This window comes from Mchenga conophoros, linkage group LG18, assembly GCF_057382185.1.
Source record: "Mchenga conophoros isolate Kocher_MC1m ecotype Shallow Benthic linkage group LG18, M_conophoros_male_GT1.1, whole genome shotgun sequence".
Taxonomy (NCBI): Eukaryota; Metazoa; Chordata; class Actinopteri; order Cichliformes; family Cichlidae; genus Mchenga; species Mchenga conophoros.
In genome coordinates this window covers 22444263-22462093 of record NC_140543.1, presented here as the reverse complement: position 1 = coordinate 22462093, position 17831 = coordinate 22444263, and the positions used below count along the sequence as shown (strand labels likewise).

The window sequence follows — 17831 nt, the reverse complement described above, 5'->3', positions numbered from 1 at the left end:
TCAAGATATAATGTAGTAATTGTAAAATTTGTGAGAGGAACCTATGCTTTTCAGACTATGTTCGAGAAGAGCAAAAATTTGTGTGGGACATTTGGAGAAATTTGCTATTCACGTACATTTTTCCGCAGAACTTCTCTTCTCTGTGAATAGTACCAAACAGTCGACAGCGAAAACTGCGTTACTGTGATCGCTTCATTCATAATACCGGAGAAAGCATCCTCTTTCAGGGCGGAGGTAATATCCAAAGCATTTGACTGAATTACTTTTAATCGGCTGATATAAAATAACAATGAAAACAACGAGAAATACCACAGTAAGGGTCTTATTTAACGATTGCCCTGGAAACTTCACCGGCTACAGTAACAGGGAATGGAGCTCATGTGCTTTAGCCAACAATAGCTGTCGGTATTAGCTACCTTAGTGGAGACTGAATCCGCCCAACACTGCTGAGGTTTCACTTCGTTGTTGCATTTAATTTCAGAGTTGAAGATAACGAGGCAAAATGGCCAAACGGAGAATCACACAGGAGACCTTTGATGCTGCTGTCAGGGAAAACATGGAGGAGTTTGAGATGGACCCAGACGAGGCTTTGAGGGAGGCTGTGGAGCAGTTTGAGTCTCAAGGTAAATGTCACAGTTGGTTAATGTACACTGACTGTTACACACTTTGTCAGGGTGACACCGTGTCGGTTAAGATTGATATAAACTTCAGGCCGAATGACAAGGTAAGAGTTGCATGTCTATTGAAATTAAGTCACTGATGGTCAAGCTGCAGAAGACTGGAGCCATGAGCATGTGCAGTGCTCAGGAGGAAGACCACAGAGAAGGTTGTAGTGTAGATGAATGTAGTGAACGAGGATACACAGAAGGTTGGTGTGACGGAGAAGGATGCCAGTGATAGGGTGAGATGGAGGCAGACAATGCCCTGTGGCAACGGCTAAAGAGAGCAGCCAAAAGAAGAGGAGGAAGAAGATGTAAAGTGCTCATGAAACATGTGTCCTTTATTTTTTTGGTTCTGTCACATTTTATTTTGTTTTATGTTAAAATTTCTTTACTTTAAAGTTTTGCCTTATATTCTAACATCTGTAACATGTCATGTTATCTGTATGCATGCAGATGTTAGCCAAGATCAGGAATGTCAAACTCATTGTACATTGCAGGCCGCATACAGCCCACTTTGATCTTAAGTGTGCTGGACCATTGATACAGCTTTTTCTATTATTTTCACTACACATTTGATTCTGGGCCCTGGACTTAATGTTTGACAACTCTAGCCTTGATCCTTCATTTAATGGGAAGGTGAACTTACTATGCTGATAGACAGATTCCCTGTTTACTGCACTGTGCACTGCGAATTTTTAGTCTGTTTGAAAAAATCCAAAGTAAAAATGTTTCAGTTTTTCCACATCAGCAGCATTAGAAACGGTCCAGATCATAAAACTCTGATTTTTGATCGGCCAAATCTAGATTAATCTCTGTTTTTGATTTGTGTAACCATTCTTTTACCTCTTTCACTGTGGTTTTATGATTAGTTCAGTTTGTCTGTTTGGTCACTGTATTACTCAAAACTTATGAAAGGATTGGCATGAAACTTTTTAGGAGAGGTGGAGCTTGGCCTAAAATTAAAGTGATTAAATTTTGGATTCGATTTGCATTGTGAGAGCAAAACTGAACATTTTGCAACATGTCTGTACAAGTACACTGTTACATCCCCACAAATAAGGTCTAGGGGTAGGTGTGGGGGAGCAGTAACAAATAGAACTGAAAGGCAGAAAAGGAAGCCAGTTGATGCATGGTGTGTAGGGGCTTTTCAGCAAAGGTATGCAGTCTTAAACTGGTCTTGCTTTATTTGTGTGCTTGTAAAAAAGAAGCAACATCCCTTTGTCTTTTTCCTTTTCAGTCTGTTCAAGTTTCATTCTCATGAATATGTCTTTGTAGCTGGTTCTCCTCAGTAACAGAGAGGGAAAACTGTACACAGACACACAGAGCACACACACAGACTTCTTTATTATCAAGCACAAAAGAAAAACGTTTGCTCAACCAGCTGCCCAGATTCAGAGCATTATTGTTTCTGTGCTTTGCTCTGTTCTCTCGTCCTCTAGCACCCCTGCACTTACCATGTAGGGAAAGAGAGTATTTAGCAAATGCAAGTGTGCCATGCATTCAACCATCCCATCCCTTTCCCTCTTACAGCCAAGCTACAAACTATATCCCACTGCCACAATCCTCAATAAAGTAGCAAACTCTTCATAACTGGATCAGTTGGCTTCTTTTCTCTTCAGACTTTAATCAGCTATAATTTACTTTTACTGCTGCTGTCCCTCCTGTCCCCACAGTGACCCTCTCCATTTGCTTCTGCCATCTATCTGTCCGTTGCTCCATCCATCTATCTGTCCCCCTGGGCTGGAACCTATCCCAGCTTACCATAGTGCGGGAGGTAGGGTACACGCTGGACAGGTCGCCAGTCTGTTTCAGGAGTAACACAGAGAGAGAGACAACTATTCATCCTCACATTAACACATATGACACATTTAGAATCACCAATTAATCCAACCCCACTAACTCCACGCCTTTGGACTGTGGGAGGAAGTTGGAGCACACACAGAGTTTAACTTTCCTTATTTTTTTAAAGATAATGACAGATTAACTTTATGAATTCACTTATTTCTCAATCAAATGTGCACAAAGCACTGATACAAAGCTTCTTTTCTTTTTCTTTTTTTTTACAAACAAATCTTCATATATAGATCCCGTGGCTGAGGTTTGCTGCTTCTAACAGAAGCTACAGTAAAGACATTTTGGGAATGTTGGGAAAGCAATAAGTACTAAAAAGTAATTTATTCCTTGTCCTTACTTTAATCAGCTTGAAGCCTCTGTCTTGAATAACAATTAACACATAAGGTTAGTCCACTTCTCGCCCAGCGAGACCTGTGAAAGGCTCCAGGCCCGTCAAATATGAAGAAGAGAGTGCACTGACACTCTGATAATTACAATAGCTTTTTTTTGTTGTTACTGCCACTTCTGAGATGTTAAAATGGTCAATAAAGAAGTTATGTTGCCCTTTGGAGCTTTTTTTTGTGAACTTCATGTTGTGCTGTGAGTCAGCATTAAATCTAATCGTATGTGTTCATGCAGGTGTGGACCTCAGTTGCATAGTGAAAGCTGTCCCAACATTATCATCGGCTGACAGTCAAGAAGAGCAGACACACGAGGTCCTACAGGTGAGTCTTGATCTGTTTTACTGAAAAGAGAATGCTTATTCCAAAGTTTTATCTATATTAAAAATGTTTTTTTTTAATCATTTCAGGCGTTGGAGTCCCTCCGAATTGGAAGAGACTCTGCTGGTGTGACAGCAGACCTAAAAAACTTCACTGAGCAGTGCTCACTGGGATTCGCCCAGCGGTACCTCGCTGCCCAGAAAGACGCCTACCCCGTCATCCTGTCCTACTGCAAAAAGAGCACGGAGGAGCAGGGAGCAGCATTAGCTGCGCTGTCTGCTCTGGCCGCGCTGACGGATGGACAGCCAGACTTGCTGGATGCAGAGGGCCGGCAGTTCCTATTGGATGTCCTTAAGAAGTACCAGGCAGAGTCTTCTGTTACACGGGTCGCCATCAGTGCCGTGCGGCACTGCTGTTTAAAGCACGAACAGAACAGGCAGGATTTTGTTAAAGGCGGCGTCCTGCCGCTGCTCACTGTTGCCATCACACAGCACGGTGAATGTGCGGAGATGGTTAAGGAGGCCTGCGCAACTCTCCGAGTCATGACCTTTGATGATGACGTGCGGGTTACGTTTGGGCACGCTCATGAACACGCCAAGAGTATTGTTCTTGAACACAGCGGACTGAAGGTGTTGATTGAGGCTGCCAAAGGTAAGGCCAGCTGATCATATCAATATAGATTTAGCTTCTGCACTTTCTAGTCGCTTTGTATTTGCTGGTACACTTAAATAATTTTGATTTCTTGGATATCTTCCATGCAGCTCACCTTGGCAACACTTCTGTTTTGAGTGAGCTGTGTGCGACTTTATCCCGTCTGGCTGTACGGAATGAGTTCTGTCAAGACATCTGTGATATGGGTGGATTAAAACTCATGATGACTTTGCTCGCAGACAGCTATGAGTCAGCGGTAACGTACAAGAAGCAAAGATCGTGATGAGGATAGAGTCCAGGTTTGTTTTTTTTCGCTGAAGTGTTTGTCTTCCCGCAGGAGCTGGTTCGGCAGGTTCTTAGCGCGATCCGAGCCATAGCAGGAAATGATGACGTGAAAGACGCTGTTGTTAATGCCGGTGGAGTTCAGCTCATTGTCATCGCCATGAACAGGCACATGAGCAACTCTGCTGTGAGTGTCACTGTTGTACCTACATGTTAAATCATGCTAAATTGGTCTCTGTGCATTGAAACAAACAAACACACAAATGAGGGATACACTGACTGAAAGAATCCTCTAAGATGTTCTAAGATTGTGCTCACTTTCTGCCATAGGTGTGCGAGCAGGCTTGTGCATGCCTCTCTGTCCTTGCTCTACGTAAACCCAACAACTGCACGGCCATCATGGAGAATGGAGGTGCCTTGGCTGCCCTGCAGGCTATGAAGACTCATACCGATGTGGTGAACGTGCAGGTAAGATCATGTCGTCAGTGAACAATATGCTCCCTGGGATCTGGAGTCTTTGTGACTGTGATTCACGTTTGGTGTTCTGCTCTTTACAGAAACAAGGGTGTATGGTGCTCAGAAATCTGGTCGCACGAATGCGTAACTTCAGCCAGCCAATCTTGGAGATGGGAGCAGAAGCGCTGATAGCCCAGGCGCTGCAGAACCATCAAGACTGCGGTGATGTAGGCAAAGCGGCCCTGAGAGATCTGGGATGTCAGGTGGAGCTTCGGGAGCTGTGGACCGGCAAACATGGCAGCCTTACCAACTGAAAGTGGAGCACAGCACCACTGCAGAAGGTTCGCAAGGAATGTTCAACACACCTTGCAGGGATGGGGTGGGGGTTTAATAGCAGACATTCAGTCCCGCCCACTGTGATTTCATTTCCCGGCAGAGGTTTAGGTGAGGCTTAACCATCAACTGCCATTGCATGCAGCCACATGATGAAGGAGAGACGCTGGTGATGTCAGTCTTCCTTCCATATTCGTATGAAAAAATAAAATAGCTTGTTAGTTAGCCACTTAACCACTAAAGTACAACAATCAATAGCCATAGACAGTATAAAAGATGGCTGTCGCTACCGTGATGTCACTCAGTGATTTGTGAAGCCCTGTTTTGATGCCTCAAGCTGAGAGTTTTTGCCATCACCATCTTGATGTTTTGAAATCAGACGTGATGAGTGAGGGAGGGAACTGTGACAGCACGTGCTTACTGGCAATCAATCACAGTTGTTTAGCTAATGAGATTATCTTGAATAATCTTCGTTTCTGACACTTAAGATGACCAAAATTTACAAAATAGACTGAGTTTTTATTCAGTATGTCCTAAAATATGTGACAGAGCCCATAAAATCATCAGTTTATGGTTTACAAAAGTCAAGATTGTTGTTCTTTTTCCCTTTTCGACTTCTATAGGACTATGGGATAGTATTTTTGTAGGCACAGATGATGCCTTATGGTGTCCATTAAAATTAATCCAGGTTTAAGATACCATGTTTGATACTTTGTTAGTAGTACTGATAGCCAGTAGCCTAGCTAGCTGAAGTAAGACAAAAAACATTTGAAAGCATATGAAGAAAAGCTTTCAGCTTTAGTTTCACATCTGGTTGAAAACATGTGGTCATTAAATGCATGAAGAGGGACAAAGAAGGGTGTGCTTTAGGGTGTGGCAGGCTTGTAAATGAGAAAGTGCCCTGACCCTTGTTATCTCGGTGAGTCCACCCCTCTCTTGTCTTGTCAGGTTTGAAAATACAAAGATAGTGAGACTCGAGGCTTCAAGATGATTTTTTTAAACCAGCAATTTAATTTGCTGTATTTCAAATAAAAGTTACAACAACCTGTGGCCCTAGGGTTTTCTTTGAGGTCTGTAAACACAGCAGATGTAAATGGGTTTAATCTTACCCACAATCTATCCCTGTTTTAGTGGTAGCCCAGCTAAAATCTGCCCACATTTCACATTTGAACCAACAACATTGGCCCTGTTCTACTTGCCACAAACACTTAAATATGTCTCCCTGAGTGCAATTTTGGCTAAAATGTAATCCTGTCATGTTTATATCTAACATATAAACATAGTAGAAGCAAATACTCTCTTAGTGAGGCATATTTGCACAGTACATTTGCTGAAAAGCATTTCAGCCAGTGTGAATCAACACACGACCAGTCACGATGCTTTTGCAAGAATCGAAAGTGTTTTCCAGTATAAATAAGTACAAAAAGGCCTTTGTAGTGCTGTTGTATGCGTTTTTATTATTTATGTAAAACTTTTTTTTTTAAGTGTTTTTGTAAAATGTTGTATGAGTGCATTTGCTGCTATGCAACTGCTCTGTAAGTGGTGACTTATTTCCTGTGTTGGCAGGGCCAAATTGTACATGTTTTGAATGCCTTACACATGCTTTACTTTTAGTTTGTAAATTTGTCATTAAAGTTTAACACAGTATGATACCATCTTCTGTTATCTAGCTGTGTGTGATAGTAACAGACCCTGTATCTCTAGCAAGAAACTGCAGGAGGCCCACTGCCTGCTAAGTAGCTCTCCTACTCACGCCCCTCTAACTGACCTATCCAAGCGTGCCGCACCTCACTGAGACTTCATTTCCCACAATGCACCTGCGCTCGTCCTTGTCAAACCTCACTGTGGTCATTGCGAACCGCCTCGCCTGGCTGACAGGAGTAGTAACGGCAGAGCCCACAATGGAGGAAGCCTGTCACTTAGAGTCACTGCAGCTCTAGAGCATGTGAGAAACGTATTTTAAAAGGCACCTTCAACATTAGGACACATTTCCAGTCAAGACATTAGCTCATGGTTAACATTTGCAGTACGCTGTTACCGAGAAAATAGACGCGAATTAAACGGCGGGCTAACGGCTAGCTTACCTTACTTAACCTGGTATTTGGCTAACTTAGAAATAACTCCTGAAGAAACTGCTAACGGCTGGAAATAACGCGCCAGTAGAGGGGATATCAAAACGTGACAGCTCTTGATGCCGGTGTCGGCTTTATAAGGTAAGCAATGTGTTTGTGTAAGCAGTGACAGGTCGCTGCTTCAGAGGGTGGCTGTGTTTTGTTTGCGGGCATGTGTCGACAGGTTTGGAGCAGCGGGCAGAAACAGAAAGGCGAGGCATGGTGATCGTTTAATGAATAAGTGTCCACTTCTACTGCAGTAATGTTGACTTGTAACCATGCTTTGGTTTACAGTTTAATAAATGCCGAGGCAAATGGCAACATATGGGACACGGCGCTGTTACAAAACTGATGTATTAAGGAGGCAGGCAACATGAGCAGCTCATGATGTTGATGATCCACTTCTCTCCAGCAACACTACACTCTTACATTTGCTGATTATTCAGATAATCCGCAGATAATTGTGATGCCTTTTGAGTATTTATGCTTATGTATTTTCTGTTTCCCACAGCTAGCATGTGGTCATATTTTGCTCTCAACTTTTTCCACTTAGACTTCCAATAATTTTCATGGACTTATTCTTGATAAATACAGCACAAAATAAACCCACGCTTTACCCATAAGTATTAAGTTGCCTTTTTTGACTCCCTTATTCTTGATAATACACTTTCTATAAAATCTCCACTGCTGCATGTGTATAGCATGGGAATGCTGTCCTGTATTACAGAGTAATGAAGCCTAAAGCACACAAATTAGACATAGCAGGACAGAAACAAGTGAGGAATAAGGAACTGTAAGATGATATGCATGGGGAAAGAAGCTTTAGGGAGGGGTGTGAGATGGCCTGAGATTTGGGATGGTGGCTGCTGTGAAAAGGTGGGTACAAGGCCTGTTGCACTGCTGCCAGTATTTGCTGCCTCTGACCCAACTTTTGAGCCAACCCTCCGTTTACAGTTTCACTGTTGTCTCTCGCCAGCCTCTCACTGCTTCTTCTTGAACTCTGGTGTTTCTAAGGGCTGTTTTGTTAATGTTTTAACAAATATTCAGCATCCACAAATCCTGTACTGAGCCTGTATGTATATCAAAAACTAAGTGACCCATATTCTCTGTAATATAAATCTGAAAGGGCAGATCATCACTTAATCATACCAGTGCCAGTATTAGTTTGTTGGCAAAACTGTAAACAAGAAAAACTTTTAGGGCAAGTCAGCTGTTCATCATGCTTGAAGAATTATACAGCAGAAAATGAATGTTACACAACAGATAAACATTAGTCATAGTCATAAGCAGATTTGATCTTATACTGATGAAGTATCCGTGTGTCCCATGATGACAAAAAACAAACAAAAAACACAAATAAGTAAAATTCTTCACATGAAAACCCAAAGAAAAAGAGTTGCTGATCATTTTCATTCTTTCTTCTGAATGTGTGAAACTTGTAGATCTTGTGTAGACTGGATGTGAATTACTAATTTGCATCTTGTTGTTGGTGTTCCTTCAGCTCAGGTTTAGATATTTGATAGCTTTGGACTTGATAAAGCAGAGTGGATGGGTTGAACATTACATGAATATGTGATCTATGTGGTGAAGTGATTAGTTCTTTAAAGCCATGCAAATACCTCTATTGTTAAAATCAGTGAGTTCACTCTAAATAATGTTTGTCTTCTAAAGGTCAACTTGTCTTTATCGATGAGATCTGGAGGATTGTCCTGAATGTTCAAAGTTGTGGTTACACTGCAAACTTGTTTCCAGCAAGGGAGAGGATTCAGGAGTGCTTGTGTCACTCAGACACCTTTCACCTACAAGTCCTCTGTCCTTCAGGAGTGATCTATTGTGCCTCCACTTAGCTGCAGTTTTCATGAGGGCAGGTGGTTCAGAGTAAGTGGGCTATTCTTGAGGTAGTTATTCACATCGGTGTGTATTGTATTTCTAGTTTATTGTGTACAGATAAACATCTTGTTTCTCAACTCATGTTGTAAGCATATAAGAAAGAGGGCGGTTAAGTAGAATAGATTTGAGACCAGACTTTGATTCTGTGGTACTTGTTATGATTCATTGAGGCCATAAATAATCATGCAGTCTAATTAGAGCACTGGTTATCAAACTGTGGCGGGTGGACAATCAGGTAAAAGGACAAGAATATTTTAGAGAAAATAAACAAAGAGTGGATGACAGTGCTGACGTCATATTCTTTTTGTTCTGATTCATTAAAAGTTGTGTAATGTGGAGTATGAACATTTTTTTCTGAGGTGAGGCATACCAGGAAAAAGGGTTTTCAAACAACTTCCTTGCTGTAACAGGAAAATCTGTTTAAAAATACTTAGACTGACATGAAACTTAACTGTGTTTGTTTTTCCTCTTTTTTTCCTTCTTCCCTGTAGCTTCTAGCCTCCTGTACTCCCCACCAGCATCACCGCTGCCACCAGCGGTTCAATTCATGAGCGTGCTTGGTTCATCATCCTCGGGGATGGGGAGTGGAGTCCAGGAACAACGGGCATCACTCACACAGGGTGAAGTGCTCCCACTGGCTTCCTCCAGTCAGTCAGAGGTGAGCACATTTATACAGGATCAGGGTAATCATACAGCTCAGGTTTGTTAATAAATTTTATTTAATTGTGACTAATTGTGTTTAGAGGAAAAAAAGTCATTATTGTGTTAATGTTGACATTCCAGGGGGTTGTACAATTATTTCTGGAGTCAGCCATTTTTGTCACCCTTAACGGATTCTGGCAGATAGCTGCCCCTTCCTGAGTCCAGTTCTGCCGGAGGTTTCTTCCTGTTAAAATGAAGTTTTTCCTTCACACTGTTACCAGGTTTTTGCAGTTAGGGGGTCGTTTAATTGTTGGGGTTTTATCTGCGTTATTGTAGGGACTTTATCTTACTAACTGAACTATTAAATTGAATAGTTAGACAGTTTAGCTAGATATATTTATTTGCATGCATGCATTTCTAAAATTGTGTATGTGTGTAATGGATATATAAATATGCCTTATGTTATCATACAGTTATGTTTAAATGGGTTTTCTCACATGATTATTCATTCCCCCACAGTTGTCCCATCACTTCTGTGATTGCATCCTATCAAGTCATATGTTATTTGCAGAATATAGTGGCATTGTAACACTATTTTAGTACTGTACTGTGCACTAGAGACCCCTCATTCTGTTAGCTGAAAATGAAATTCATGAACTGAGCAGGTCTTTGGAGCTTCATGACCCCTCTGTTTCATTTAACCATATCTGCTTCTATTTGGGAGGTTTTGTTAGCTGGTTAGTTATTTGTCAACTGTTATCCTGATGTAACCCCTGCTTACTGATCAACACTATAGCAAACACAACAATTTGCAAATGTACAGTGTCTCTGTTTGAACCTAAAATGTGATTATTTGTCTTTGCAGGGGATGAAACAGACTCGGTCTGTTATCAACTCGCTCTTTTCGGGGGCTTTAGCAGGAGCTGTAGCCAAGACAGCTGTCGCCCCATTGGACAGAACTAAAATCATCTTCCAAGGCAAGCTGGCTGCTCTGCTAATTTACAACAGTGACCTGAATAAAGGACATATGTGATTACATCTTGTTGGGACTAGTGTGGAAATACCTAAAAAATCATATTATTGATATTACTTAAAAAGTGACTGGACTTGTGAGAAACACTGCAGATTTTTTAAAGAATCTCTATTTTTAACATCTTTGATTTTATTTTCTGTTTATGCCATTTGTATGTGTACAGCACTTTGTGAACCCTGGTTTATTTTAAAGTGCTGTACAAATAAGGGTGGTATGGTTTTTATATTGTTTATGTATTTTGTTTTTCAGTGTCTTCTGCAAGATTCTCTGCCAAGGTATGTTTGAGCATGCTTCCTATTTATAAGCGTTTTTTTTGTTGTTTGTTTGTTTTTTTTAGTTTTTATTTAGCAGAAATAAAACTGGGTACACATATTTGTGCATCATGTTAATTTCGTGTTAATGTGAGCAAGTATATCTTTGTGCACACTGAATTAAAGGAAGCTTACAGGTTGATCTACCGCACCTACCTGATGGAGGGCTTCTTCAGTTTGTGGAGGGGAAACTCTGCCACCATGGTGCGAGTCATCCCGTACGCTGCCATCCAGTTTTGCGCACACGAGCAGTACAAGGGCCTGCTGGGAGGCTACTATGGCTTTCAGGGAAAGTACGTATTTGTGTTTTGCTTGTTTATGAAATGTTTTCTTATGTAAAGACATAAAAGGGCTGAAGTGCTGACGGGTTTTTTCCTTTTTTTGGTTGCAGTGCCCTACCTCCAGTCCCAAGGTTGCTGGCTGGGTCCATGGCTGGTACCACTGCCGCCATGATGACATATCCTCTTGATATGGTGCGTGCGAGGATGGCTGTAACGCCAAAGGAAATGTAAGCCAACTTTGAAGTTATTATAAATTGTCTTCTGGGCATAGTTGGGGAGTTTGTTAATAGCATCAGCAAAACAATCCAAGGGTCATGAAACATGGTTAATGTTTAGGGTAGTTATACATACACTCACTTTGCCACTACATTAGGTACACCTTGCTTGTACTGGGCTAGACCTCCTTTTGTCTTCAGAGCTGTGTAATTGTGTTTTAAATCAATTTCTTGAGTCATTTATAGATTTTTATGTGTCACTATGTCACTTTAGACAAATTCATCACTAAAAACCTGAAATGTTGTTCATTTGTTTTGAGAATAAACATAGTTGGTTGTGCAACCATAATGCAGAAGATATTACTACAGCACATTTTCACATCTTCACTGTATAGTCAGCTGGGGTATTGTGTGATCCTATTTAGCCTCTAATGGACTTTAACTGCACACTTGTGCAGACTGAGTCAACTTCTATGATCTAAGATGTAAAGTACAATTTTTTTTCTTTTCTTCTGAATTTCTCATCCATCTTTTACTAAAACACATTTATATTTTTAATATTTTTCTGTTTTAGGTACAGTAACATTCTGCATGTGTTTGTGCGGATCTCTCGAGAAGAGGGCATGAAAACACTGTATCGAGGCTTTACTCCCACCATACTGGGTGTTGCCCCCTATGCTGGCCTCAGCTTCTTTACCTATGAGACACTGAAGAAGTTGCATGCAGGTATTCAACAGCCACATGTTTATCTGTATTGATCTAGCCCTGTTCCTTTCCTTCTGTGCACAGCTGCTGTTCATGTACAGTACTTAAACCTCACACGTTTCTCTTCCACGCAGAGCACAGCGGCCGCCAGCAGCCCTACTCATACGAACGCCTGGCTTTTGGAGCCTGTGCAGGTCTCATCGGCCAGTCTGCGTCTTACCCTCTGGATGTAGTACGGCGGCGGATGCAGACTGCGGGTGTCACAGGTCACACGTACCGCACCATCCTGGGGACCATGAGGGAGATTGTGTCCGAGGAAGGGGTTATCCGCGGACTCTACAAAGGTCTCAGTATGAACTGGGTTAAAGGACCTATTGCAGTGGGGATTAGCTTCACCACCTTTGACCTCACTCAGATTCTCTTGAAGAAGCTTCATCAAATGGGTTATACTTCTCCATAATAATGACAAAGAGAGTTGAAAATGGGGGTAGAGGGTTGAGTAGATCCCTGTAAGCCCACTCTGGTGAGACAGAAGGGGAAGCAAGAGTGAAAAATGGGTATTGCTGGTTAAAAGCAAATAGCACAGTGGCTCAGGATGCGTGGGTAATAAAAATTTATTCTCTCACTTTGTCTGTGTGTAACAGAGGTAAGTTGGATAGTACGCCTTGTTATCATGTACATCTAAGTGCAATATCATCAATACGTTTGTGTGTACACATGAATTGTAATGTTCCTACCCTCTCAGTACATTTGTAATCCAGAGAGTTAAAAGGTACACACACACAGCTGCCATGTGTATCATTTTAAATCTTTTACTTTCCAGTGCAATGCTGGTTTCCACTCATTTCCCATGAGTTTTAAAAAATGCATTCATTTAATAAGAGTAAGATATGCCCTTGTTGAGATTTGTTTTGAGGAAATTTATTTTAAGAAAATGTACCAAAGGTTATGACGTTAATTAATGCAAATTATATGCCATAAATGGTGTTGTAGTATGTTTAAGTGTGATAGCAGCTTTGTAACTGCTATCAAATGGTTTGATTTAGTTTGAGCTGAAATATTAAAAGCTCACAGTCTAGTGTTTTTTTCAGTGGCACTCCTGAAGATTGAATTCACAGTTTTATTAGTTGTTTAGTTGTGTTTTATGGTGGTGCCAACAAAAAAGAATTACCAGTGCCCATAGTGTTTTTTAGAAAGTTTTCATCACATATCGATTGTTTTTCACTTTAATCATGTCATAGGCTTTAGATTCATATCTGAAGTATAAATACAGATACTACAGTTACTCCAGCTAAACTATTGGGGCCTTTTCACTGCTGGAACCACTTCCCCTAAGAACTAGGAACATTTGGGAGGCTGTTTTGGATGTTTTTTTTTTCTTTCTAATAAGCTCTGAAACATCAATGGAAAAGAGAGTATTGTAGAAACACAGACAAGTAACAATATGAAGGAACCTTGTAGTTCTTTGGGAAAAAGTTCCTGGGACTCCAGCGTCTCAGTTTTAGTGGAAATATGCTTATTGGTTCTCAGCCCTAAGTAACGCACATCAAGTAGTTAGGTCATCCCCCAAATGTGAGATGTTACACACTGATATTTAGAAAGAACAGCTAAACATGTACACAGCCCTCTTTGTGACGTTTACAGTGTCTCACTGTTGCTGACACAGTCTGAGAGGTGTTGCTTTTACATATGTCATTTATCTGTGGTGGTGTTTTTAAAAAGTACAGTATATCAAGAGGCATTTTTATATCTTCACCCTCATATGTGTCGCTGATGTTGGACACACACAAAGTACTCACATTACACAAATGTGTCTTCCATTTGCTGCCAGCGTGACAGCTGTGCAGTCTGTCTCTTCACTGCCATTCCCGGCTGTTTTGTTTTTGAAAACATGACTTGACACTAGACTGTGACATGTCACTGGAATGACTTTAAATCTCCTGGTTAGGGAGGAGGACTCAGTGTAGAGCTTTTAGCAGTATTTGCTAACTTGACTGGAAATATGCAAACACATAGTGAAGAGATCATTTGAGTTCTGTTACAAAGATAATTTAGTTCTCAGTATTGTACTTTACCTCAGCACACAATCACGTGTTTTTCTAATCGTCACATATCAATTAGAAGTGTTAATGTAGAGTTGTGGCAGCAGATGGGACTTGGAGCTTGTTTGAATGATGCAGATGAACATTTTGACAGTACTGATGCAGGCTCATAGAAACTGAGCAGTGTCAATAGTTTCTATACTTGGACCTTACATACCAAGGCAGAACGGCTGAGCTGGGTGAGCAGATGAGTAGAGCCAAGCGGAGCAAAGGGCATGAGGTGTCATCTGTAACAGGAATAAGAAGCAAGGCTTGTGACTGAAACTCAGCAGTGAATTTGAAAGATTTATATTTTTAAATATGTACAATTGTTTAATTGATGGGCAGCACGGTGGTTAGCACTGTTGCCGCACAGCAAGAAGAGTTCAATTCCACCATCAGGCCTGGGGTCTTTCTGTGTGGAGTTTGCATGTTCTCCCCGTGTTTGCGTGGGTTCCCTCCGGGTTCCAGCTTCCTCCCACCGTCCAAAGACATGCAGCTTGTGGGGATAGGTTAATTGGATAATCCAAATTACCACTAGGTGTGAATGTGCGAGTGAATGTGAGTGCGAATGGTTGTCTGTCCCTGTGTGTTGGCCCTGCGACAGACTGGCGACCTGTCCAGGGTGTACCCCGCCTTGCGCCCTATGACAGCTGGGATAGGCTCCAGCGCCCCCCGCGACCCTGAAAAGGATAAGCGGAAGCGAATGGATGGATGGATGTTTAATTGATGATTAAAAAATGGGAAGATTAATCACCAAAACGAGAAAACCTAATCTGACTGATGACAGTGCCCAAAGTAATATTCTGATCTTAGACCAGCAGATAACCTCACCAAATAATAATTAACAACATGAGAAATACTAATAGTTTAGAAAATAGCTTTTGAGATTTGGAAAATGTTTCAGTTTATTAAAATGCAATCACTTAATTTTTTTTTAAATCTACTTGTTGGTTTATCCAGGGACAGATTCACTGCTAAAGCATAATGATAATTGTTCCATTGTTAGTGCCTACAAGACATCAGCGTACTCAGTGTGATATAGGTATTATTCTTTTTGGATAGTTTTAAACATGTTTTTCCAAAATAAAAGTAAAAGTAATGAGCACAGCTGGGATTGAAACCACAAACTTCTTTTTAAATAAATAAACACGTCAGAGGTGAAGTCTAAGTAAAGTAAGATCCACTTCTTTTTTTTCTATTTTCCCATTTTGTGCAGATTTGTAATGCACGTCGTGATGTGATTACTGAATTTAGTACAGTAACTCGTTACATTACTGTGTTGCTGAACAATGTAACACACTGACAAATAGCTAAGCATAACAAATGTTAATGAAATCTGTTTATGTTTTTTATGTCTGAAAGAAAAAGAAAATATCAGCCTATATATCAAATTTTTAAATCAACAAATATCGGCATCGCTCTTAAAAATATCTGGGAGGGGAGGTTTTACAGGGAGTTTTACAATCCCTACACTCCTGTATCCTGCCTTCTCTGGAAATCATTTTCTCATTTTCTTTGTCTGCTCGTGGAAATTGTTTGTTGGAATTAATGTAGCGTTCAGGTGATCTCCTGAACATAACACAATATTTTGACTTTAGTTGACCTCTGTAAATGAGGAAGATTTGTGACATACAGCATCTCCAGTCCATATATCTGCTCCATCAGCTGTGGGCAGATGCATGTAAAGTGTTTTAATATCAGTTGTCTTTACTCCTTGCCTTAGGTAGCAGAAGAAAAGCTTAGATCAATGAGAATTTGGTCTGTAATTAGCACATATGAAAGTGTGCTTGGTTAAAAGAATACATTAAGTCAGTGGTTCTTAACCTGGGTTCGATCAAACCCTAGGGGTTCGGTGAGTCGGTCTCAGGGGTTCGGCAGAGCCTCCACCATGACATGCACGGCTCATTTTGTGCACCAATAAAAGCATATCTATGTCTTGAATTTGAAATTTTTTTTTTTTTTCACTAAAGAGGGGTTCAGTGAATGCGCATATGAAACTGGTGGGGTTCGGTACCTCCAACAAGGTTAAGAACCACTGCATTAAGTGAAACCTGAACGAAGGGTATTTCCTCACTCTAAGTGCCTAGCAAAGGATAGTAATATTTTTACTACGACTGAGCTGCTTCTACTAACCTTTCTGGAGGTTTCTTCCATTTTCTAGCCTTGCTTCAGTCTGGATGTTCTCAGTAAGAAGAAGCAGATGCTCTGAAGTTTAGAAATTGTTAGTCCTCAGTGGCTGAATGTATTTCTTCAGGTTCAGTTTTGTATGTGAATTTTGTAAAGCTTAAACTGCCTTGGAGAGTAAATCACCATGAAAGGTGATTCTCAGTTCCCAGTTCATTCCAACACATTTAGGACTTATTTAAAGCCATGAAGGCAGAATTTAAAAAAAGCAAAGTTACTGGTTTGGTTTCGCCCCTTCTCCAACACGCCATACTCTGATTTAAATTGGAATAACCGTGATTGTTGCATTGTTATGATCTTTTCTCTGATCTACCAGCAGATGAGTATAACACGAAGAGCCTGTTTGATTTCCATTTCCAGACAATCATTGAATGCCAAAAAGTTGTGTTTTTTTTGTTTTTTGTCTAACACAAAATGATCTTTAGATGGGAACACAACAGGCGTGTAACAAGAACAAATACTGACACACTACAACGACTTACTCTGGTGCGAGTGTTTTTTGTTTCCTCTTGTAAAATCAAATGTTAATTGTTTTAACCCGTACATGTAGACTTATAACTCTACTTTGTGTGTCACAGCCGATTATCTTGTGGTGTTTTTTGTTGTTGTTGTTTTTCCAGTTTGGGTGCAGATGTGACTCAACAGCTGGTTGTTAAATTCTAGTGATTTGTGCCAACTGAATGTCAACATAGCTACTGATAACCACAACCTGTGTCTGGCCTGTAGTGACGATGATGATGCGTCTGTAACATCAGAGTCTACAATGTTGATAACACATTGATTTGTGATCATTAGTTTTGGTTTAATGTCCCAGACTGATGTATTTTTGTGCTTGGAGTGTTGTTTGGATTGATATTAAAGAATTTTCCCCCTCAAACTGAGTTTTTTTGTTTTTTTTTTGTTTTTTTTTTAGGGGGATATTTAACATTTGCTGGTCAGCATGATGTCGGTGCAGAGTTATAAAAACCTAAACAGTGAATTGAAGAGCTATACCTGCTTATGAAAAGCTAATTTTGGTCTCAAACACGTGTGATGTGCAAACCTGATGAAAACGGACTCAAATCTAAACTATTTACATATTCATAGATTCTGGTCTCCTAACCTGTTAAGCTACTTTCATATTTAAATTTCTTACGAAACCAATGAATCACTTGAATCATTTGTATAATGATAAACTATAAGTATAATCTGACCTTCATATTCTTGAGTGTAACCAGTGGTTTTTACCTGTTGTATTTACATTCATGATTCACGAAGGTGTCTCATGATTGGATGTTGTTGTTTTTCCTTAACATTCAATAATTCTGTCTTCATGCACTTTAGTTGTCTTCCCTGGTCTTTGGGGCACTTTGGTGTTGATGAGCTGATGAGTGCATTTCTTCTTTTTTCAGCACAAACCAGGTTAATGATTTGGTTGATCCTACATTTTTTACTGT

At 40.5% G+C, this 17831-nt stretch overlaps 2 protein-coding genes across 3 annotated transcripts; both read left to right on the top strand.

Moving 5' to 3' along the window:
- The first annotated feature begins 111 nt into the window (after nt 1-111).
- Nucleotides 112-6586, top strand: armc6 (armadillo repeat containing 6). 2 transcript variants are annotated; one of them, XM_085253947.1, is made up of 8 exons: nt 112-234; nt 482-623; nt 3135-3220; nt 3307-3868; nt 3979-4124; nt 4206-4337; nt 4481-4618; nt 4708-6586. In XM_085253947.1, exons 2-8 carry the CDS (start codon nt 503-505, stop codon nt 4918-4920), a joined length of 1398 nt encoding a protein of 465 aa, XP_085110073.1. In that variant the 5' UTR covers nt 112-234; nt 482-502; the 3' UTR covers nt 4921-6586. The 2 variants fall into 2 exon arrangements, with proteins under 2 accessions (XP_085110073.1, XP_085110074.1); XM_085253948.1 differs by lacking the exon at nt 112-234 and adding an exon at nt 270-313.
- A 359-nt stretch (nt 6587-6945) lies between these two features.
- LOC146553741 (mitochondrial coenzyme A transporter SLC25A42) lies at nt 6946-17272 on the top strand. The gene is made up of 8 exons (XM_085253949.1): nt 6946-7152; nt 9432-9598; nt 10448-10559; nt 10865-10890; nt 11053-11219; nt 11318-11434; nt 11997-12148; nt 12262-17272. The coding sequence occupies exons 2-8, from the start codon at nt 9488-9490 to the stop codon at nt 12585-12587; spliced, it is 1011 nt and encodes a 336-aa protein (XP_085110075.1). The 5' UTR covers nt 6946-7152; nt 9432-9487; the 3' UTR covers nt 12588-17272.
- Nucleotides 17273-17831: the final 559 nt, after the last annotated feature.

Excerpts from the sequence above, each read along its gene's own strand:
- armc6 (XM_085253947.1), top strand. The coding sequence starts at position 503 with ATGGCCAAACGGAGAATCACACAGGAGACCTTTGATGCTGCTGTCAGG. Across the intron at positions 624-3,134 it reads GGAGCAGTTTGAGTCTCAAG|GTGTGGACCTCAGTTGCATA; the intron begins GTAAATGTCACA and ends GTGTTCATGCAG. Across the intron at positions 4,338-4,480 it reads GGCACATGAGCAACTCTGCT|GTGTGCGAGCAGGCTTGTGC; the intron begins GTGAGTGTCACT and ends TTTCTGCCATAG.
- LOC146553741 (XM_085253949.1), top strand. The coding sequence starts at position 9,488 with ATGAGCGTGCTTGGTTCATCATCCTCGGGGATGGGGAGTGGAGTCCAG. Across the intron at positions 11,220-11,317 it reads TACTATGGCTTTCAGGGAAA|TGCCCTACCTCCAGTCCCAA; the intron begins GTACGTATTTGT and ends TTTTGGTTGCAG. Across the intron at positions 11,435-11,996 it reads GCTGTAACGCCAAAGGAAAT|GTACAGTAACATTCTGCATG; the intron begins GTAAGCCAACTT and ends TTTCTGTTTTAG.